Source organism: Limulus polyphemus, unplaced genomic scaffold (assembly GCF_000517525.1).
Source record: "Limulus polyphemus unplaced genomic scaffold, Limulus_polyphemus-2.1.2 Scaffold299, whole genome shotgun sequence".
Taxonomy (NCBI): Eukaryota; Metazoa; Arthropoda; class Merostomata; order Xiphosura; family Limulidae; genus Limulus; species Limulus polyphemus.
The window spans coordinates 488,725-513,037 of record NW_013665909.1 but is presented as its reverse complement, the minus strand read 5'-3'; the positions used below and the strand labels follow the sequence as shown (position 1 = coordinate 513,037).

At 32.6% G+C, this 24,313-nt stretch overlaps 1 protein-coding gene across 8 annotated transcripts in view; it reads right to left on the bottom strand.

Moving 5' to 3' along the window:
* Window positions 1-24,313, bottom strand: part of LOC106457171 — a 51,191-nt gene that overhangs the window by 25,032 nt on the left and 1,846 nt on the right. For 2 of the 8 annotated variants that reach the window (XM_022383002.1, XM_022383000.1), the window contains exons 2-5: window positions 16,917-17,186; window positions 14,174-14,339; window positions 5,429-5,570; window positions 1,218-1,342 (exon numbers count right to left, since the gene is read on the bottom strand). In XM_022383002.1, coding sequence (XP_022238710.1) covers window positions 1,218-1,342; window positions 5,429-5,570; window positions 14,174-14,339; window positions 16,917-17,182 — 699 coding nt within the window. In that variant the 5' untranslated portion in view covers window positions 17,183-17,186. Of the gene's footprint in view, window positions 1-1,217; window positions 1,343-5,428; window positions 5,571-10,732; window positions 11,302-11,330; window positions 11,685-13,091; window positions 13,206-14,173; window positions 14,340-16,916; window positions 17,187-24,313 lie in introns of those variants that run through there. The other 6 variants (XM_022383001.1, XM_022383003.1, XM_013916563.2 and 3 more) reach the window with 6 other exon arrangements.

The following is a 24,313-nucleotide window of genomic DNA, read 5'->3' as shown; positions in this document are numbered from 1 at the left end:
GACATCGACATGTTTTTTCTTCAAAGCCAAGTAATTTCTTTAATCAGGGGATTAACAACCTGACTGTAAGATAGAAAAGCATGATCGATAAGAATGGAGACTATTTCATTTAATAAATATTTTGTTTTGATATATAAGTTCTTTGGGTTTTTCATCTAAAAAAGCGACATTAATTTCTTGACGACCTAATATTTCTAAGAAGTATGACAAGTAAAATGGACCAATATTAATATTGTTCGATGTCATTTAAACATTATTTTCTTATTACTCGAGTATGGTAAATGAGAGGGGTTAAAAGTAGTATTAACTTTCTTCGGATTTTGAAAAATATCGAAATTTAGATTTTCCAACAGTGTAAGCAGTTTTTAATGTAAGGTAAATTATTTTCACTTGTAAAACAAAGAAAAGCATAACTAACTTTTTTAGTGTTAGAGTTTTATATTACGTAGTTGTTTCTTTCAACAGTTCTTTGCTACTCACAATCATAAATACCCGGATGATAAACCGAAGGACAAAGGCTTTTTTTTTAGGCTCCAGAAATTTGTAAGAGCCAGCACTTTCTAGCTCTACGCAAAGACTTTTTTTTGTTGTCATGATGTTTACCTTAACTGTTTCTTGTTATAACTGACTTTTCAAGCACTCACTATGGTGTTACTCGTCAGCACTGGCTTCTATTTATATCTACAATGAAACATAGGCTTAAGAAATGAACTTTAGGCAACTTAGATGAAGTAATAGTTGTATTATTTCTTCTAAAGTATTACACATGTTGGTTGGTGTTTTCTTTATCGACTATATATACATATTAAGAATAGCAAAAATGCTATCCAAGCAATGTTGAACCTCTGTGTTATTAACTAAAAAAATCAGCGTTTAAGATGAGCAGAATATTCACTCATAAATAGTAAGTTTGAAAGTATTCGGGATTTGTTGTCAAGGTAATTGCATGAAATTTGAGCTAAATGATCAATTAATGTTATAATTCAATTGTGTTCAATTAACTCGCAGATATATATATATTTGTATCAATCAACAAACAATTAGGATGAGAAACAAATATACGATTAAAATTCTAAACTTAATTAATTGACCAACTTGCGATATTTACAGATAATCATATTTTTGTGTACATGTAATAGCAAAATAAAGATATGTAATAATATATTCAACAAAAGGTGGAGAAAGCATTATTTCTTTGGTTGTTATAGAACACTTACAGGGAAATATCGATGTTTTCTTTCTGTGAGATCTTTCTTTTGCTTCAGCAGTTCTCGCAAAAGTTCGAACTTCTGATCCATAGTTTTATCGTCTGTCTGAGGACCATGATTTGTACACCTACGGACTAAAAGTTTTAAATAAACAATAAGAACTTGTCTAATACAATTATTATTGTCTGATACATACTGCATATTATTTCAGCTAAAGTCAACATAAAGCTTCTTTTGAAAGCAAAAGACATAATAATTGGAACGATTAACAATGTGCATCTAAGGAAAAACAAACAAAACTGGACGTGAAACAAAGAATATTAGAAGTGTATACACATTGATCTTTCATTTCACAGTCTATTACCGTAGTCTCTTCAGTCTTAATACTTTTTAATAAATCTTAACCTCACCCTCTATACTTTTTTATATTTAACTTTTGTTTAGAAAAATAATTCATATTTTATAGCGAAAGAAATCGAAGATCTTGCACATCACATAAGGTTAAATCCCTGAAAAAAATAATATTTTATTCTTCTTTTGTATTTGAAAAATACAAAATCTGCCCACCACGGATATCGAAACCCAGTTTCTAGCGTTGTAAGTCCGCAGACATACCGCTGTTCCACTGGGGGGGGGGGGGGGACATAGAGTGAAGAAATGCCATGAAAATAAATCGTAGAGATAGGAGAGTAACTGATTAAATGAATAAATCAAAAGTTTAGATTAAGCTGCAACAATAGGATAATTATTTATATTTCTATGTTTAACAGAACCCACGAAAAAAATATTTAAAGACTATTAAGTACATTGAATGAAATGTTTAACAGTCAACAAAATAACTAACCATTTCATCTAGTCTCTAACTGCCATAGAACAAAAAAGCTTAATACTTCATACACATTAAAAGTAGCCGGAAGTTCTTAATTAAATTCTAAAATGTTTCTAACGTACATAGGTTGCTGGCTGTTTGTTTGTTTTTAATTATGCACAAAGCTACACAAGGGCTATCTGTGCTCTGCCCACCACGGGTAACGAAACCCGGTTTCTAGCGTTGTAAGTCCGCAGACATACCGCTGTGCCACTGGGGGGCTGCTGGCTGTTACATAGCGGTCTGATCTATTATAATGCCTTTACACTAATTAACAATGAATTAACAAGAACAATAAAAATACAATAAACATCCACTGAAAGGAAATGGTTATTCTCCAAATGTATATAGCCAGTCGTTAGCGACCTACCAAAACGTCTATAAGCATCATATTTTAACTTTAATATCATACTCCAAGAAAATATTTCTGAATTAGATGCCATCACGTTCTGAAGTATAAAACCAACGTACCGTTTCTCAGGTAACTACTACGCTATCAAAATACATTTTATTAGAAGCTTATTATAAGTTTATCAAATAAAAAAATCAAAGTTTGATATTTTTTTAGGTTTGTGGGATCAGCTATGTACACCAATTTGAAAGAATTGTACGTCAATGCAGATGCGGATGAAAGGACCTATGGGTAGTGACTTCGAGAGAAAGAAGATAGACCTGAAATGCAATTTTTACACAGTTCCGACTTGAAATCTATAACGGACAAACTAAGAAGAATCTGGAATATCTAGATACAGTCTAGCACGATTTGTGTCACGAATATTGGACCTTTTAATTGCGAGTAATTTCTGTAAAGAATCAACCATCACGTAAATGTCGGTTATTTAATATTTTGCTTTTGAAGCTGATAATATAAAATATTACAAAAATAAACGAAATGAAAAACATAAATTCGCATAACTTCGCTATGGAAACTGATAAGAAAGAACATGGTAAAATTTATCATCTTACATATAAATAATGTAAATAGTATTGTAACTAAGACACTGGAGGATAAATTTCAGCCTGTCTGATTTCCTCTGATACTGATTAAAAAAAAACATAGTCAGTAGTAATCTGAAATACGATAGGTTTTGTTGAATTACGAATACGAATTCTCCTTCCACTAGAAATCCAGAAATGTGGTATCTGTAACGTAATTTTCAACAGAATTACCGTATTTTTCGGTGTATAAGACGCACTTTTTTACCCCAAAATTTGATGTCAAATTCTGTTTGCGTCCTATACACCGAAGGTATGAATGATATATATGTATATATACGATATACACAAGCCATGTGTAAATATATTTAAATAGGCATGCATAGTTTAGTTCAATTGAATGTGTTATTTATAACAATAGTAGTTTTTTTTTCTTTTAAAAGCTTTATAATGCTTCCTAAATAATAAAAAAATAAATTACAGTGAAAGCAATGAAGATTTTGTAGGTTTTGAACCAAACTAAATAACAGTAAACCTTTTTTTGATTTACGGTATTGTCTTATTTTGATGTTTTGAGCTCTTTTGTGTTTAGAACAATATATACTAATTTTTAAAGTATCAAATTGAATTTTTGTTCTGTAGCTTTTTTTCCCCCAAAACTTTGTCTTCAAAATAAGGGTGCGTCTTATATTCCGAAAAATACGGTAACCTCCTAAAAGAAATACATTCTCAGAATCCTTAATGTTGACCACTATTGAATTTCGACAGAGTAGTTTTGTTTAATGAACATAAATGTTTTATTAAAATACTGAGCCTCATACAAGCAAGACTCCGAGTTGATGTGAAGCTATGCATTTTCTGTCTCAGTAGATGAAGGTTACTGACTAATTTGTTTTATTTAAACATTAGACAAGGTTTGTTTGATTTTTTAACTTTTGAACTAAGATAGCAGCTTGACCCCTTACACTAATGACAACCTCCTATGGGAGCAGCCATATTGATGGAATGTCTTCTCGTGAAGTCAGCTATCCAGCATAGAACAAATTGCAACATTTGTTTTTATAAACCTGACTCATTCTCTTTAGTATCACAGTGAGATAGAAGAAAATATATTCATGAATATTATTTGATTTTAGTTTACGGCTATACCACAAAGTCAAGGCATCGCCCGTTCATAATTATAGTCGTCAACGTTGTTTAATGTTAGTTCAAAGAAGAAATATTTTGTGTAGATAGTGATCACGAGTACTCGAGTTAATATTTACACCTTAAGAAACATTATTAAAAGGCTATGCCGAAAAATTGAGTACATTTTCAGTTTATAATGCTGACAAGCAGACTGGATAGTGTGTGAGTCCTGTACACGAGTGCAGTAAACGCGACCTAGGACACAGGGGGGTCGAAAATCCTAGTGATGGGATGTAGCACTTACGAATTAACCATTTCCTGTTCATCCAATTATCTTTAAACCTCCTCTTTACGTACTTTCAAAGCTACGTTTTGTTAGTAACTGTTCAAACCACGTGATGTGACATCATAGAAGGATAGCAACCAAGGAGTTTACTAATAAAATAAATAAAACAGAAGGAGAATCACAAAAGAAACAAGATATGGATAATATATTCTCAAGGGTTGGAACAAGATATGGATAATATATTCTCAAGGTTTCGTTGGCTTGGTTATTTTTAGAGCAAAGCCACATTGGGCTATCTGCTGTGTCCATCGCGGGGAATCTAACCCCGGATTTTAGCAGGGGTATTCTCAAAGGATGATAATTTTTTAGCATGTAGAATTATACTCTTTGGGATGGGCAGAATTTTTTTTTTTAAATCGTCAAGTGCGTTTTAACAGGCAGCACAGATTCTTCCGAGCAGCACAGATTTAATGAACCAATTGGTAGATGGGCCAGCATGGAAGCCTAATATGCCATTTTGTAGCACTCCCATTTCTGTATAAATCATCTATTTTTTACTTATTCATTACTGTGTGTCATCAACTGCCTGTACAAATAAATAACAAAAACCCACGGCATGTATCATTTTTCTCTGTATTTATTCTTCCTTGAGTTGTTTTAATGGAAAATTTTAAGGTATATATATATATATATGCATGTAACATATACAATTTCTAAATCTTAAGGATAGTTGATCCACCTTTTCTGTAAATTGTTTGCTCAACAACTAGTACAAGATAAACATTTCATCTCAACAACTAGTACAAGGTAAGTATTTCATCTAGAATCTGTTCAAATTTAATGAATAAATTATTAGATTCTGTTAATGCACGATAGTATTTTTTTAAATCTGTCAGTTGTTTTAAAAGATGTTTTTTTTATTTCATATAAGGTAATATAATACATTATATATTACTTAGAAAGATTTGAATAGTAAAATTTATAACAGTTAACCAGCCTTACGTTCAGTCGTTCTCTCCAGATCACCATACTCCAAGTTCAGTCCTTCCATACTTAGCGAACAGGAATGGATACTGGACTGCAAAGCTTCCTTCCAGTCCTTGTGATCTGCCCTTTCTGAATATAAACAGACTGAACTCTGCCCCTAAATAATATACAAACAAATGACGCTCGTGTTCAATGTCTTTCCCACATCAGGGTTTAGTAGGTCATCAGATAAATTTCAAAGTACGATAAATGTAAGTTGCTAAAAGAAATAAATAAGCAACAAGGAATTTTATAAAGATTTCAGAAAAACGTACTAGTTTAATTTAATGTATTACTACGTAGGTACAATATATATACATATGGTATATGTTGTATACTGTACATGTATACATTCACACACACACATATGTAAAAAGTGTAAAGCCTAGGATAGAAACTGTATTATTGTCAACGGTAACCACTTTCATGCGCATGCTCGGTGATACATGAAATGATGAAAAGGTATCAGCATTTTTTATAACTACACTTAAAACCTAAATATTATTTATCTATCTGTCTGTCTGTACGTCTACCCACCTCGGACCAAATATAAAAAATACAGGGTAAATATGATGCTTTGTATACACTACATACAAACTATAGCAACACCTGGTAACTACAACCAGGCAGGGCCTATATAAAAACGTAAGTTATGGCAGCCTTACATTAAATTACAAATGTCGTTCTGCACCAGGGCACACATGTGAGACAGAATTTCTACACCAACTGTGGAGTATGCTACTATGGCAACTACAATGGATTCTTTAAACAAAATTAAAGATTTTTTATCGAATAATAACAATGCTACTGTCATGTAGTGTTTACTTTTATGATTACAGGTAGAGTTTGTAAACCGTTTCAGCCAACAATGCTACTGTCATGTAGTGTTTACTTTTATGATTACAGGTAGAGTTTGTAAACCGATTCAGCCAACAATGCTACTGTCATGTAGTGTTTACTTTTATGATTACAGGTAGAGTTTGTAAACCGTTTCAGCCAACACGCGCTCCGCCACGAGTAAGCTTTACATATGAGTGATGGACCAATTCCACTGATCGTTCAGACAAAAGCTGGTGGTTACTATCTTTCCTCTAATCTATCCATTGAAAATTAGGGACGACGATAGGCAGGTAGACCCTTGTGTACAATTTTCTGTAAAATTCTAAAACAAAAATCCCATAGTTATAAGTTAATATATTATCACCGTTACTAACGAATCTCAATATTATTTTATATCGAAGAGGAAACTGATTACATGAAACAGGTTTCGACAAGATGAGCATAAAGTACACTTATGAAATAGATTTCCCTATACTATCATATAAGCATTTATGCCTATCTATCTACTCTTCTAGAGACATCAGCGTGAAAGAGTTTGGCTTGTATTAATCCAAAATGTATAGTACCACAATGATAAGGAATATAACTTTTAAAAGCATAAGCCTTTCCAGTACTGTCACATCGTTGTTCATTCAACAATGCGATATCACGGTAAAGACTTCAATTTAGTTTTGTGAACAATTCTAGAAACTACGAATTAAGTTATAGTTGTATGTTCGAACGCCTTTGTCAGCAAAAATAATATTGCTATAAAATAATAAGTTAGCAACCACGTTATTCTAAAGAACAAATTATAAAAAGAGATAAAAAATAAATACATATTTAATTAACTTGTGTAATATTCTGAAACTTCACATAAATATTGTTATTACATTAATGGGCAAATTTATTTGGTCTTGAATTCTGCTTAAAAAGAACTACAGAACATTATCGAAGGCCGCCTTTAATTTAGTAGTGATAGCCATGGGATCGTTATAAATGGCGAGCATCTTCGATGATGAGGATTCGCAGATTGCAAGTTGAGCGCCCTAACCACCGGACCACGCCAAGCGCTGCAAAAAAAAAAAAAAATGAATATGTTAGACCTTTACAATAAATAGTTTTAAATAGATCGAATTTAATTTCCCCGTTTATCATCATGCAATAAGTTTACAGACTTAGAACGCTATAATCCGTGGTTTGATTCTCAGCGGTGGACAGAGCCTGGATAGCGCATTGTACAGCTTTACGACAAAAATCATCATACATGTGATCATAGAAGCTCTGAAGTATTAGTATTTTCAACCTGAAAGGCACTATATGTAACACAATTAGTCCAGACATAGCCATCTCTAATATAGAACAGCTGACCAGAGGGAAGGCATCTAGTCAGCAGTTTGCTAAACTGTGAGGCACCCCCCCCCCCACGACGATAACCTAACAAAACTATCACTTTGTTTTCAAAACAGATAAAGAAAATGTTGATTTAGCTCTTTTCACTTGCGTCTGCTAATCATATATATAGGATTTTTAAAATTTTCGTCCTGAAAAGGACCGTTCCACGTACTTAATCAGTACTTGTCTTGATTTTTCAGTATTTATCATATATAGCAACATTAATTCTAATCATTAAGTTTAATTCTGATCTCAAACCATTACACCCATTTCGTTCTTAAAAGTTTAAGTCGAAATTTATTTTGTTTAATTCAGATTCTATGGTTTTTAGATTTACTTCCAGATTGCGTGTTAGCACGAAACATGGTTACTTTCGTTGCAGCCTTTGTCCACCCTGTCAGCAGCACACAACCTAACCTCCTTTCTTCCGGCTTCCTGTTTCCGGCTCTCCACATATGCAGCTTTCCTGGAAGTCTTAAGTTGCCTTTATTCACAACCACGTTACTAAATCACCCACCCACCCACGTTAAAATAACCTAAATCTCTGTCACGAGGCTGTATAAAGTGTTTAAAAAATTTGGCCTTTAGCCCAAAATTTTCAATCTTCACTTTATAGCTTAACTATTTTTCGCGAGTGGGATGAAGAGAAACAGAAAGTTTCTGACAGCTCCCGGTTATCTTCCGTAGTTTCTAGTAAACTCCGGAAGATATCAAATCGAAATACTTGCCAAGAATTGGATTTGGGATTAGAGGCATTTGTTGCCACTTTTATACTGTATCTACAGTTGGAAGTGCATATTGCGGGTTTAAGCCTTGGTCCTTCCGATCTGCATCTTAACATGCAATAATCCAAGTCACATTTGGCTCAGCTCTTGATGATTTCATAGTATGTTATTAAATATCAGGAAATATCATTTGAAAATCGCATTCTTAAGGCAGAAAACGCATATTATTAACGCAATAAAATGCATGAGAAGTTTTTAAACCAGGCATTAAAGTAAATTATAAAACTAAAAACAGGTGCACGTATTGTTGTCCTTTCTACACGTTTCGAGTTTATTTGTAGCTTACAACGCCAAAACAAAGTACAGATTTATACCTGATAGAAACTTCAAGGATAACCGAGGCTAACACGGAAGTTCATCATCTTCCAAGATAGTGTGCATCATCATGCGTTACCACACAAAAAGATGCCGAAGAGATATTGATGTGACAGGCTACAGAGAAGACTGTTTAGATACGTTTGCTCTTCGAAACCCTTGTTTCAACTTCGTTATCTTCTCTTGCGTTAATTTTATTAGTTTGTTTTCGTAATAGAGATTCTGGTAGTTGTTTTAGTGTTAACAAAGTTCAGAAACGCAGAACTTTGTTAGATTGTAAGATATACCATTTCTTCTACCTCTTGAATCTTCCTTCCATTGCTAAATATTTTATCTAAAATAATTACCAATAGGAAAATTACTAAACTGAAACCAGTTCTCTTTGTGTGGGTACACTGAAACTGATTTCATTTGTTTCGGTGAACTAGGACCGTAGACTGGAGGGATAACCCTCCAAATTTCTTCCATCCCGAAAAAAAAAAAAGAAAAGGAAAGGAAAAGAAAAGAAAGAGAGAGTTCATTTTTGAAGAAAGGGAAGAAAACTCAAAATTTTAAATATAAACCAAACGGGGTGCTGGAAGTGACTTCGTATTTCGTTTTTTTTGGGGTGGTTGGGGGTATTTTTGTAAGTATATCCCCTCCCCCATGACCCCTTTCTAAACTGAAGCACATCTACTTGTTTGACAAAATCGGCAATCATCAAACTAAGTCTTCTTTTTTTTCACAAAATCTTGAAACTAACATTATTTACGGCAAAAAAAAAGTAATAATTGAAAAATTATGATAATTCAAACTCAAACCAAACCATTTACTTGGAAACATAAATTCGACGATGCTTTCCGCTTCCTTTTTGCCATACAAATACAAATGACTACCCGATTTCCTTTTATATAGAGTCTTCCACAGTATACTTGTTTTTATACGACACTAACTGATGCGAGGCGTACATGGTAATATTTGAATATTACAAAATTTATTGTTTCCCCAAACTGAAACTGTGAAATCAACCGCTCACATGCGTATATACGTCCGATGGAAATAAATGTAGGGTTACTGCATGTGTACGATTTTGTGTTCACTTTTGTTTGTTTATCACTTCTGTGCAAAGTTACACAAGGGCTATTTGCACATATACGTCTATAGTTTTGAGATGACAGATGAAAGGAAGGCAGTCAAGAGCATTCACCGCCAACCAACTCTTGTGCTTCTCTTATCTGCCTGAATGATGAGTTTTAATCCCCATTCTTATATTGCACATCAACCATGAAATGTAGAACGCGAAGCAACAGGACGTGAACGTGAATTATCGAATTCATAGTTCGGGCACGTTAACCTCAAGGTAACACCCAGCCCGTTTCTTTTAATAAATTACTTGCTATAGGTTATTTCATTTAACTGAGTTACGTTGGTTATCAACCTGCTTTATAAACAGTTGTATCGTATTTCTATTTGAGAAAGTCTCCAATATAAGCTCAGCTACGTCAAATAAACAAATTATAGCCGGGTTTTATGCAAACTATTTCCATGTAAAACGTGAAATGTAAAACATGTTACAAATGTTAAAGGTTTATTTTAGCCAATGTATTTTCTACAGTAACAAAAATGATGAATCTAGATTGTTTTAGGACTTACTATCATAGTAAGTACAGCTGTTAACTGAGAACAACTTTCAGTACAAAAGACAACACATGGAAAATTTGATGTGCAATACCAACATTTTTATATTAACTTGTTTCCAAATATTTTTCACACACACACACACTGTGAAACTTCAAAGTCTAAATATAGTAGGTTTTTTATTATGATAAAACACCTTTAATCAAATTAACATTTTACAGAATCGAGCACGTTACTATATTGGTTATTGTGAGTTCATTAGTTTCTCGTAGCTTTGCAACACGTCTAAAAAGAAATATATTTTTGTTGTTTAATTCGTGTACTGTCCAGAAATTATAGTTAGTCTTACCTTTTCTTCGGCGTTTCGAACTGGCAGAAACTCACTTAGGAGCACACGAGGATATCCAGAAGATTTATCAGAAATCATTGTACATTCAATTTTTTTAAATAAATAAATTCAGGACTATACGCAAATAAGCATTACTTAGAGTTAAAAGCAAGGCTTGACATTTTTATCATTTACCAAAGCCAGATAGATGATTGGATTGCAATATAAGCAACCGATCATTTAAAAATAAAAGCTTATGTTTATTAGAACAAAATCGCTAGTGATAAGAAGCAAGTTTAATGAAAGAGTTTACAGATTAAGTACAATTATCACACATAAAATGGATCGATATTCCAAACTGAAGGAGACACAAGATCTTGAAAAATATCGCTATCCTCGTAAGTTTGTGGATTTAGAATACAAAATTCTGGAGTTCTATTCCTGGTGGTGAACAACAACAACGACGACGATTCGCTGGAAATTCACTTAGAAAAAAAAAGTTAAGTGGTTTGTCTGTCCATTTCACTTCAATCACAACTGACCGCCTTTTTTTCACCATGCTTCACATCTTTTCAATTAATACAATGAATTACCAACAAGTATTAATAATTGTTCATACCTTATAAAACAGCAACGGTTTTTAAGCCATTATTCATACACAGACTCTAATTTTATCTGCTTCAAAGTATCAGTAAGTTCGTCAGTATGAGACAGCCATGTCATATGTCTCGAACTTTGCAATTACACTTACAGAAGTTTAAATCGCCCAATAAAGCCTGTCAACTAAACCTCCAAATTACGGTGGACTTCACTTTTCATCTTATAATTATTTCACAATACACAGAGTTAAAGTAACAAGTCGTACACTACAACAACACTGAAAATAGGTACATTAACCACAACTTTTTTTACAGCTGGCTGTTAGACCGACACAAGTATCTCTACCGGAATTTACATCTACATTCAACTTAAAGTTAAGGGTCTCACTTGAATTACTGACGAGTCTCACCTACAAATGATAACGCCTAGCGGACAAAAGAGGCATTAAAGAGTTATATAAAGCTGCCAGAGTCTCGGATTTACTTATTAAAAGGTCTTAGTTTGACTAAAAAGAAATTACATTTTAGAGTACTTAATAGAACAATGAATTTCACAGTATAATTTAAAGTCAACTTACATTAACTTTCAACTTACCGACTTGTTGTTCACTATCGGTAAGGTCTATATGTTATTCATATATCATATTAAGCAATTTTATGTTTTTGCCTGTTCAAAAACTTGGTGAAAAGAACTAAAAAATGAGTTAAATCACTCAAGTGTGTGTCAAATAAACAGGAGAGTTCATCAATAGTTACAAGAGGATTAACTACCATATTGATAGTATTTTTGTTTAATTTTTGTGAGTGTGTGTGTGACTCGTATATAATTATTGATCCTGTAACTAATAAACATCATAGTCCTAGAGCAATTTGGTGCATAAATAGTTTAGACAGAAATGGTTAAAAATAGGTAATTCTAGAGTTAAAAGAATGCGAAAACTTTTGTCACACATTTTAGTGTATAATGTATTTGCAATGTTTTAGAAAGCTTCCAAAAGCTGATTACGCCGTATAACAAAGCTAACAAATTACTGGCTTTCGGTAGTGTCATAAATAGATTTACGACTGAAAATATTGCTAACAGCGAGGGAAGGTATCCAGTTGATCAATGAATGCATTGTAATTCATGTAAGTTTTAATTTTCTTGTGTATTGATATATGACATTTAGGTACTTCTAGTCCGTTTATATAGAATTAGCAGCATACTTTCTGTAAGGTACTTTTTAACACTGAATTACAGAGTTATATTACTTTTGATTGGACCGGTGTGGTACAGTGGTTAGCGTGCTGGACTGTCAGTCCAAGAGTCCATGACCCTGGGCTCATTGCCATAAAATCGCGCTCCGCTTTATGGCCATGGGTGAGTTATAAGAGTAACTATCAAATTGAACTATTTAATTAAAGTAGTCCTAGAATTGGCAGTGGGCGCTGTTGACTAGCTGCCTTTCCTCTAGTATACAAGCTCAAAATTAGGGACGGCTAGCGCAAATACTTAAAGCAAGCAAACAAACACATAATACTTTTGATCACAAGTTATTGATAATTAACTTCAGTTTCAAGAGACAATACATTTTTAGGTAATCACTGAAATGTCAAACACAACTATCACTTTTTTATAATGATTTTACAACAAAATAGGCAAATTCTCACCGAACTAGTACATAAAAGGGTTTAGTGAGCTTAAACATGCATAAACAAAGTTATGCAAAAGACGACCAAATATTTTTAGACAATTCAGAACCCCAATACTTAACGTAAGTGAACAAAAATACTTCACTGACATCATCCAAGTTTATTGTTCTTTCACGTTTCGTTTCTCACAGTCTTTGCCAGTATATTCGCTCAACAGAGTTTATATAAACTTGTCTCGTATATCTACTGGCTGAAGCTCCACGAGATTTTGGAAATCCCAAAAGAATGACGATTTTGTAAACAGACTTATTTCCGACATTACAAGAGTTTTACATGACTGTAGACGCGGTATGTTATTTTGTCAGGATTCAAACATACAGTAAACAACAAATTTAACCAATCATGACGCAGCGCAATCACACTGTTCGCGTGGACCTCTACATAACCCCTTCCAGTGACTCAGTAGTAAGAGGGCTTTTAACACTAAAGTTCAAAGTTCAGCCCATGCGATGGTCACAGCACCTGTTACCGTGCATCTTTGTACTTAACAACAAATAAACAAACTTCTAAAAACGCATTGTTGTTATCATTACCTTTAAATACAAATAAGCATGTTCATTTAAGAACAAATACAAAAATGTTTCGTTATAACGAAAAAATAATCTTCCCCCACAATATTTTCCCAAATAAGATAAAACGTTTAAGACAGTATATCTTTATACATATTTTTACTTGTGTGCTCATCTATATTATGAGTAGCCGCATTTGTAGTAGTCCGAACTGCTCTCGATAAAATGACATTGAAGCACTAAAGCGGACCTATATTCTGTATTCTTCTGTGTCACATATGATTCGAATAAGTTAAGGTGCCTTTAGACTGTATTTCGTAAGGATATATATATGTATATGTATATATTTAGTATTTATATAAATGGCGACATATACGTCAAACTATGCGTGTGCATACAGTGTGGTTCAGAGGTCTTGAACAATAAAAGAGTTCATTGGAAACTTGATTGTCGCTGGTTTCTTACTACTTATTTACATAGTCATGACAAATGCGGGATAGCTAGTGATGTGCGTTATGCGTCTATTACATTACATGTATTTCTACAAAGTGCCCTCTCCCCCAGTTTGTAAATGAACTGAAAAACATATTCACAAGCTACCTGTAATTAGGAGGTGAACTAACTCTCACACACAATGATATAATAGAATTTTATTCGGTTACCTTTTTCACTAGACTTATTGGTAAGCAATTATCGTTTGCTTCATCTTCCTCGGGCTTTGATGGTTCCAGTTGGCATCCTGAGAGTGGGACAACATCCATTGGTAGAGGATCAGTGACGTTATAGTACACCTCAATTCTTTGGGACTTCAGCGCCACCCAGACTCTGCTTGAATAAGTAAGTATTCCAAAATTATAATGAGAATAAAATATCTAAATGGAAATTGCTTTTCATTTCTCTCTTTTATTTCTTTTATGAATACATTAAAATAAAACTAAAAATATAACAATAAAGGATAATTAGGAAATATTTGTTGACAATTAATAGTGTATAAATTATACTTACCTTCGAATGTTTCTCAACTCACTTATTAATGCAAGTAAGTCAAGGATGTGTACATAGTTCTACACTTAGATAATTAAGCCCAGAAATGTTTACCGAGTCACTTATTAATGCAAGTAAGTCAAGGATGTGTACATAGTTCTCACTTAGATAATTAAGCCCAGAAATGTTTACCAAGTCACTTATTAATGCAAGTAAGTCAAGGATGTGTACATAGTTCTCCACTTAGATAATTAAGCCCAGAAATGTTTACCAAGTCACTTATTAATGCAAGTAAGTCAAGGATGTGTACATAGTTCTACACTTAGATAATTAAGCCCAGAAATGTTTACCAAGTCATCTTTTAATCTAAATATGCCCAGAATTATTTGCAACTACAACAATAATGGACATAAACCCAAGATGTCACACTATACTTAAAGACTGGAAATATATTAATAGTGAGAGAGTTCAAGTGACGATTGTATGATATGTATGACTTTTAAGAAGACTAGCTGGTTAATATCGTAAATCGTATTATGGACATAATTACTAGTAATCTTAATAAATGATTGAACAATAAATAGTAGTAGCAAACGTTGGCTTAATCTCATATGGATCGTAACTGTCAATGTTGAATTGTTTCGATTAAAGTACAAATATTGTGATGTCAGTTTTATTTTATATTATTGAATTATTGTTCAGAAGTTACTCAAAGTTGACATAACAAAGCGTAGAATGTATCCTAGGTCAAATGTTTGTGTAATTATGCCCAAAATGTATCTCATACTACACATATGTATAATTAGGTCCAGAAAGTATTCCATGATACATATTTATGCAAGTAAGCCTAGAATGTATCCCATGTCACAAGTTTGTGTAACTAAGCCCAGAATGTCGCACATATCCATAATTAGGCTTAGAATGTATCACATATCGCACATATGTATAATTAAGCCCAGTGTGTTTTCCATGTCACACATGTGTATAATTAAGCCCAGTGTGTTTCCAATGTCACACATGTGTATAATTAGACCCAGAACATCTCTCCTAAACTGAGTTTGTCACTGACTTTATACTCTAGTCATAATGTTGCTCCTCTTTCTGAGGTGTTAAGTCCATATGAATAGTTAATTTAAATGCTTACCTTTTACAAATAACCTAAGTCTAATTTCAATATACAATTATGTTTAATATTAAAGATGTTAATAAACTTTTTTAAAGGATTAAAAAAAAAAGGTTGAGTCTTTTTCAAAACAGTCTTTACCGATCCTTTTCAAAGCCTAACTTATAAAATACTACCGAGCTTATTGGAGTCCAGTGACATATTTGAATTTACTGATGGTACGAAACTGGACATATCTGTATATCGTAGAAGTATAATCGCAATATTTAATATTGATAATTATATTTTGAAAATTTAATACTTGAGCTGTAAAAACGAGTATGTTGGAAAGTGTATTTGGTGTGCAAAAGCTTGAATATGTTCGAAAGGTATAGCTAATCTTGATATTTTAGGTAAACGTAATTTTGGTAAATATTAGTGTTAACTTCTGATCAAAGTAGAACTAAAAATACGCCAATAATTAGCATAGTCAATTAAAAATATTGTTCACACTATCTTACTTATAAGGATTAGAATGCATTGCTTCATCAACTGGATACTCTCACTGTTAATTATATATTTCGGCCGTAAACCCAATAATATCTCCCAAAGTTCCGCCAGTCCTAGATGCTATGGTTATTGCTTTATCCATATAATAAACTAAAAATGCAGAATAATCATTACAATAAAATTATAAACATAAAAACTAATAAATATAAGTAGATATATTAAGTATTCTAACCAACACTGTGTGTCCAAGTAAGAACTACCACAACATAGTAACAGTTTGACTTGTTTAGGCCGATATCCAAGTGAGAACACCACACCGTGTTAACAGTTATACTTGGCACGGCCAGATTGATAGGCTTAGGTTATCCCTAAATCTATAAACTAAGCTAATTGTTTGTAGTTAAGCACAATGCTACACAAAGAGCTATCTGTGCTCTGGCCAACAAGGGTATCGAAACCCGGTTTCTAGCGTTCTAAGACATACATAAAGATAAAATTAGTTATAACAAACATAATAATCAATACTGTTAATGAAATTGACCGTAAAGAAGGAGAGAGTATGGTGTGATAAAAGTTTCACTTGTCTCGGTCAACTTAGTAGATTTAGGTTAGTCGTCAATCCACAAACTAAGCTAACAATGTGAAATCATTTTTATATTAAACAACAAAATAAGAATTAGCTACAATATATATATGTACATGTAATAACTAATACTGTTAATGACAGTAATCTTATGAAAAAAAGACGGGTATAACTAACTCACTTATTATTATACACTTCAATTTTACGTTGTACAGTACTACCTTACCTTAATCGGTTGCCTGCATTAGTTGAAAGGTACAGGTGCCCTTCTTTCAGAACACTTGGGTGGTCTGTCAATGTTACGTCATCTGTTACTGAAGGACTCATCGAGATTTGCTCGGCACCTGTCGGGTATTGTCGGACATCGTTTGCTTTTGATTCTTCATTTAAAAATATCGGTAAAATGTTTCCGTTAGTAAAACGAGCAGTAACGAGGTCTTCAGTTGACCTGCTGATGGATAGCCGATGGCCTCTTTCAAGACAAGACTTCATGTCTCTGGAATCATAAAACTAATCTAATCAGTGACTGGTGAGTAAAATTTGGACACTTCTAAAAATAAGGACACGTCATAATTTCATAAGTTTCACATTTTAATAAATATTTTCAACGAAAGATATAAGTGCTTGTGATTTTATTCGTGAGTAAGTAACCATAGGATTATGCGTTTCTAGTCTGTTAGTAAATTACGACTTTTTATTTGTGAGTAATTGTTGACACGGTCATTACTAAATCTTGATGGACTCGACGTTGCGGGCGTAGCTCTTACAGTATATTCCTGAAGTTACATGTATTACATATAATAGAAATATTGTTCTTCAAATCTGTGATAACAGTTGTATGAAAATAAAACTAATTAAACGTTACAAATCATTGTAAACATTGGTCGTAAAGATACCATTTGGATCTATTATACATTTGAAATATTTCTTTTTATTTTCTTCAATGCATATACCACATATAACAGAAAGTTAAAGAAAAATGTTGTTATTCAACTCTGTGATAACCGATGTATGAAAAATGAAACTAACTAAACATTACAAACCATTGTATTGACCATAAACATGCGATCTGGACCTACTATACTACACATTTGAAATAATTCATTTTTTCTTTAAAGATATTTTACGAAATACATCTTTAACTGTTACCTTTATATACAACACTTTCTCTGTTACTAAACTGGTTAACTGGTACTGAAAGTTGATTAAGGACAACAACGTATCGTGAAAAATCTAATCATCAATATTCAAGCGTGTTTTATAGCAGACTTGCTTGCACAAAGCTACATAAATGGACTAACTGTGCTGTGCCCGCCACCGGTATATCGAAACTCAATTTTTAGTGTTATAAGTCCGCAAACATACCGCTGAGCCACTGGAGGCTAGTAGACTTGTTATTTACATATACTTCAGCTAATCAGATCACAAAGTTCAAAATTATAGAAGATTAAATATACACATGGGAACCTTCTGTGACTTTACACTATTATGCTCCTGTCTCGCTCAAAGCTTGAAAAGTACAGTATAGCTATTTGATAAAAATATTAGCAATACTCATAGAAATATTTTTGTTTAGAAACCACGTATTTATTAATTATTTTAAGCCACCAATAAATACAACTGACTGTCACACAAAAACATTACTATTTTACTTTCACAAATAAATACCCACTATTTTTGAGGAGCAAGCCAGAACATGCGTGGAAAAAAATAGATTTACTCTAAAACCCCACCTAAATGGAATTATTAACCGCGTTTAGCGTTTCGTTTTTGTTTTTGTAATATTTAAGTCAAAACCATTCAGATCACCGACATTTACTAGGCTAACCCATAAACTACATTCGACAATTCAATCAAAACTGGTCCAACTTTCTCACAAACTTTCAACATTTACTTACTTGGATTAAATCTTTCTATTTTTGTGCGAATACTTTTCTTCAGTTTTAACCTATGATAACAAAGTGTACATTTCATAAAAGCATTTCATTCAGACACAAAATAACGACAGCTAGTACATATATTAATATATGTGTTCTTTGTAAACGCAAAATACATCACCAAAAAACTAAAAGCTTTACTTCAGAGCAAATGTAAAATCCGATGGATTAGGATATTTGTCCAGATTAGTTTAACAATTCAATAACAAACATGTGTTATACACCCGTGCCTCCTCAAAACATGGCAAATCACTGATACTCACAAACACACTGAAAAAGAACAAAGCTTATAATTCCCGCCGACGTCGTTGGATTGTGGTATTCAGTTTACAAACACCTCAGATTTTGCTATTAGGCTATATATATATATATATAAAGAATTTTCTTTCTTGCAACAATAAAGATTTCGAGAAATAAATCTGATAAGGAATCAGAATTGTTGTCCTTATAAGCACGACTGTTCCATTAGCGGATTTCAATAACAGCCTAATGCAACAATCATAATCTGATGACATAAGCAGCTTATAATAAAGGAACGTTAGGGGATTTCGCAAAGACATATTTTCTGATGATAATGACGTTTCATATTTCTTCTTATTGTAAGTAAATATCTAACCTGAACAAAAACAAACTGAAACTAAACAACAGCGCTAAACCTTTCACTGGTTTGAAACAGTGTTATTACTTATATTGATTAGTAACCAAAAACTTCACTAAAACTTTAACTTACTCGAAACTAAAGTGTTGATACTTATATTGAATAGTAGCCAAAAACTGCACTAAAACTTTCACTTACTCGAAACTAAAGTGTTAATACTTATATTGATTAGTAATCAAAAACTTCACTAAAACTTTAACTTACTCGAAACTCAAGTGTTAATACTTATATTGAATAGTAGCCAAAAACTGCACTAAAACTTTCACTTTACTCGAAACTAAAGTGTTAATACTTATATTGAATAGTAGCCAAAAACTGCACTAAAACTTTAACTTACTCGAAACTCAAGTGTTAATATTTATATTGATTAGTAGCCAAAAACTTCACTAAAACTTTCACTTACTCGAAACTCAAGTGTTAATATTTATATTGATTAGTAGCCAAAAACTTCACTAAAACTTTAACTTACACAGATTAATTGGGGCAGCGGAAAGTTAAAGAGCTCATAACGCAAAACATCGGGTCTCGATATTCACGGTGGGCAAAGCTACAACTTAGCTTCATATAAAACCAATTCTTGATTATATGAAGCTAAGTTGTAGAACAGATTAATTGGTACTGAACCAGTTCTTGATTATATGTAGCACAGATTAATTGGTACTGAACCAATGCTTGATTATATGAAGCTAAGTTGTAGCACAGATTAATTGGTACTGAACCAATTATTGACAGTACCAATTAATCTGTGCTACAACTTAGCTTCATATAATCAAGAATTATTTTCGAACGAATTTGGCATTAAATATTTGCTTCAACAGAGAATTTTCTGAAGAAAAATAATCACACACGCATCACAAAAAGCTAATCAAAACGACTTTGGAAAGTTTCAATGTATTAAAATAGATGAATTTATCTCACGCTTAAGCCCTTTCTTATGTCTTAAAATAGTAACGTTTTGTAATTTTAACAAGGAGCAATTCAAACGTGTCTTCGTGCTCCGAAGTATTACTACAAGCAAACCTCTCTCGGTTTATAACTAAATAACAGTTTTGTAAACCTATTTTAAAACAAAAATTAAAAGGTATTCTAACAAAAATATACTAACAATTTTTAATACATATTTCTGAATGATAATAGGAACGACTCTGTTAGTTTTATGTCAGTGTGAATCAAACACTTAATTTTAGCGTTAACCATCAAGTTCACGTTAGTTTAAAAATATGCAACTGGGCTGCTTTAAACAGATTTTTAGCTGAAGAGAGAAAGATGGTTTGATTCAATTTACTAGCCATCACGCAAAAAATATTTTATGAAGCTACTAATATTTTCCGAAATATGATTTTCAGTGCAGACTGAAAAATAATTTGTAACAGTCGATAAAAAGCAACATATTAACTTTCTCTATTAGATAATATCTTGAACAGGCAGTATTTAAGTTTCCTTGGGTGGGGGGGGGAGATATAAAAATTATATATATTATATACTAGTATATGCCCGTTGAAATAATTCAACTGTAATTTTCCTAAAAACAGTAATGAATAAATACAAAATGTGCAGTCAACCCAATCCCTTGGATCAGAGTGTAAATACAATATGATTGTCCCGTGTGCCGTATACAACCGTATTTTGTCATTCCACGTGTTATTTCAACTAGTAAAATAGCACTGCGTTTGTTTTTAAGGAAAGGAGACTAACATCAATGTATTGTTGGTAAAAATGTTCGCTAAGTAGCCACGGGGATTTTTATACGTTGAATGTCACCATTCCTTCTCATTTTACTGAATGCAAGAAAAGACCGATACCGAAGTGAGCGGCCCTCCAGTGGCACAGAGGTATGTCTGCGGATTTACAATGCTAGAATCCGGGTTTCGATACCCGTGGTGGGCAGAGCACAGATAACCCATTGTGTAGCTTTGTGCTTAATTACAAAACAAGCACAAAGCTACTCAAGGGCTATCTGTTCTCTGCCCACCACGGGTATTGAAACCCGGTTTCTAGCGGTATAAGTCCACAGACATATATAAACAGAACAACAACAAATATCTACTCAAACACGTTCCTCTGTTTATGCGTTTTTTCCGTTCATGCTCCTATCTGAGAATTATGTTTTTTCAATCAGTCGACGAAGGCAGTCCTATTTTTCTAGTGAAATTCCCTCACAAAAAGAAAGATTTTGTTCCTAATACGTTTCTTCTCAGATTGACTGTTTAAAACATATGAAGACTGACGGATCGATGTTTATACGCAAGTTTAGGAATTACAAAAAAGTAAATAATTTTCCTGTAATATAATCTTGAAAATAAACATTTTGATATATATGTTTATATTCTACGATTAACCGTTCAGCAAATAAAGAGCGTGACAGACAAACATTTGGCTATTGTATATATATATATATATATGGATAATAAATAAAATAGCAAAAGACACTATATGTGTAATAAAGTTATATAGATGAGTACAAGATCAGTGTCACACACTGTCTGATTTTAACCGTGTTTTTAATGAGTACTTTTGTAATTTTATATTTTATATGATGTGTTTCACCTGTGTTGTGATAATATTTATTTAATATCCTGCACATAATTTTCCGTCCTGAGTTTGCAATACACTATTAAAATCTTACTTATCTCATCACAAAATGCAACTTAAAGAATGCCCATTTCTAGAAAAAAAAATGTTTCAGCTTAAAAAGTAATGTTGAATTTACTGAAATACTCTTATTTTTGACATTGCAATAAAAGTATCTATTCTCATGGTGTAATAGTGTAAACCTAGATGGCAGCATTATCAGATATACGGTTTACAAGAGCATAAAAGTACAATGATTCTTGATTTACATGACAATAAGTAAATAAATAATGTTAAGTACGGTAGTTAATAGTAGGGATCGAAAAGGATTACAAATAATTCACGCGCCGACAAACCACTCTATCGAATTCCTAATTGGCCATTTAAAGTATTGGTTACGATATATTATGCACATATATACTAATAATACGCTAAAAAAAGGTCGCTAACATTTCAGGAATAACAATTAAAAAATTTCTAAAACAGCAGCTTTTTTGTCTACTATCTACCTACCTACCTAGGCGGTTCGGACTATTGCTATTAGATTTTTCCAACTTACTTGACTGGTCTGTAGGTATCCGCTTTTGATATTCTGATAAACATATATATATATATTTTTATAAATGGTAAACATATCATTCACGTATTTAACTATCTTTTCAATCCAAAGGATGGCGCTATATATCGATGGATAAACACGCGACAGTTTCTTAAAGTAAAATATATACTTTATAAGCGTATAGCATAAAGCACTTTATACGCTTATCTGTAGGCCAAAGTAGGGATTAAATTTTATAAGTTTGTGATTGTGGTTTTAATTTTTGTCTTATAACTTTTTATAGCAGGATCCCTACTTCATTTTAAAATTCATAATTTTTAATACTCTTGTAAGAAACAGCTTTTGTGGTTTATGTTATGTAAAATTTAAAAATAATGTTTATCATTAGTTATATCTTACTGTGAGCAAATATCAGATGTATTCGATGTATTACTTACATCTATCTATACATTGAAATTGTGTATCCTTTTGTTTACTTCGAAACTCATTCTTCAATGAACTGCTAAATATATTCGATAAACGCAAAGAATAAGATGTCAGGAATCATATTTACTTTGGCATATTCGACTTTACAAATAAACCTATGCTTGTAAAACATATAGGGTATCAAACGTAGATACACCACAAATATCGAAGAGCCCAGAAAGTAGAACCTCACCAATCAGGACTGAACTAAAAAGCTAGTTGAACAACCAGTTAATAATCGAAGTAAAACTTTTATGAGAAGAGTTATATGATGAATATATATTTACTCATCAGAGCACCTGACAGTTATAGACGTATTTAGTCTCCATATTAACTTTTCCTTATGATGATTTTACTGGAACGGCGAGAGGAGATCCTGGCATAACTACATTAATTGTTCTATATGAGCATTATCGATTGTGGTATCTGAAGTGTTTAATTATATACAAAGAAAGTGATGTTTTAATTAAATAAATATTTGTAATTCTCGCCGTTATTACTACATCAAGCTTGAGGTGGATCGTCATCTCTCTACTGGTACTTGTTTATGGTACTTGTACAATTGTTCACAATCGCTTTCACTTAACTAACGGCGTTACTTTTTTTCAAAAAAGTCAGTAATATGAATGAGAGGAAAATGACAGTTGAAATTAATTTTTGATGATACACCATAGAAAATCTTTAACGTGTGCCGGATATAAGCATTATGTATTGTCTTATTGCTGGGGGAAAAATTCTCATTTCGGCAAGCTCCATAATCTAAACTTGGTTCATAGCCTAGACAATTGCAAAGATCTTTGTGTGTATTTTTGCAGCATTGAATAAAATATTATGTTCTTCTGTGTGTATAATAAATTTACCCTTACACTCGAAGTATTTTTCTATTATATAATGCTGAAAAGTCAAATGAAACCACAATATAATTTAACTTGAATACCTTTTGTAACGAACTTATTATTATATATATATTTATTTTAATATTAACGTTTGTTTAGATTAAATTTATATTTAAAAACACACATAGCTTATACTGTTAAATATGTATTGCGAAACTCCCGCCTATTCTCCAAAGTTATAGAAGATTCTCGAGAGTAAGAATCAACAATATGTGTGTACGTAAACGCTTGTGTTAACGCCAGTATTGTTACGTAAAACTGAAATTTCTAGAAAACCTCCACACGCCTATAAGTATAACCAACACGACGCGCCAAAAAGAGAGTATCTATTATTAGTTTGCTATAGTCAGTATGCTACAAACTTTGGAAGGTATAACTGTAACTGTTATAACGCTTATCAATCGGAAAACTTCAGGTATTTGACCAGGAGCATTTACAAAGTTCGAACATTACAACTAATTTAACTTCAGTGGATTCTCATCAGACATTAGTATTTTTACGAAAACATTACATAACGTCACGGTGGAAAATCCGGTG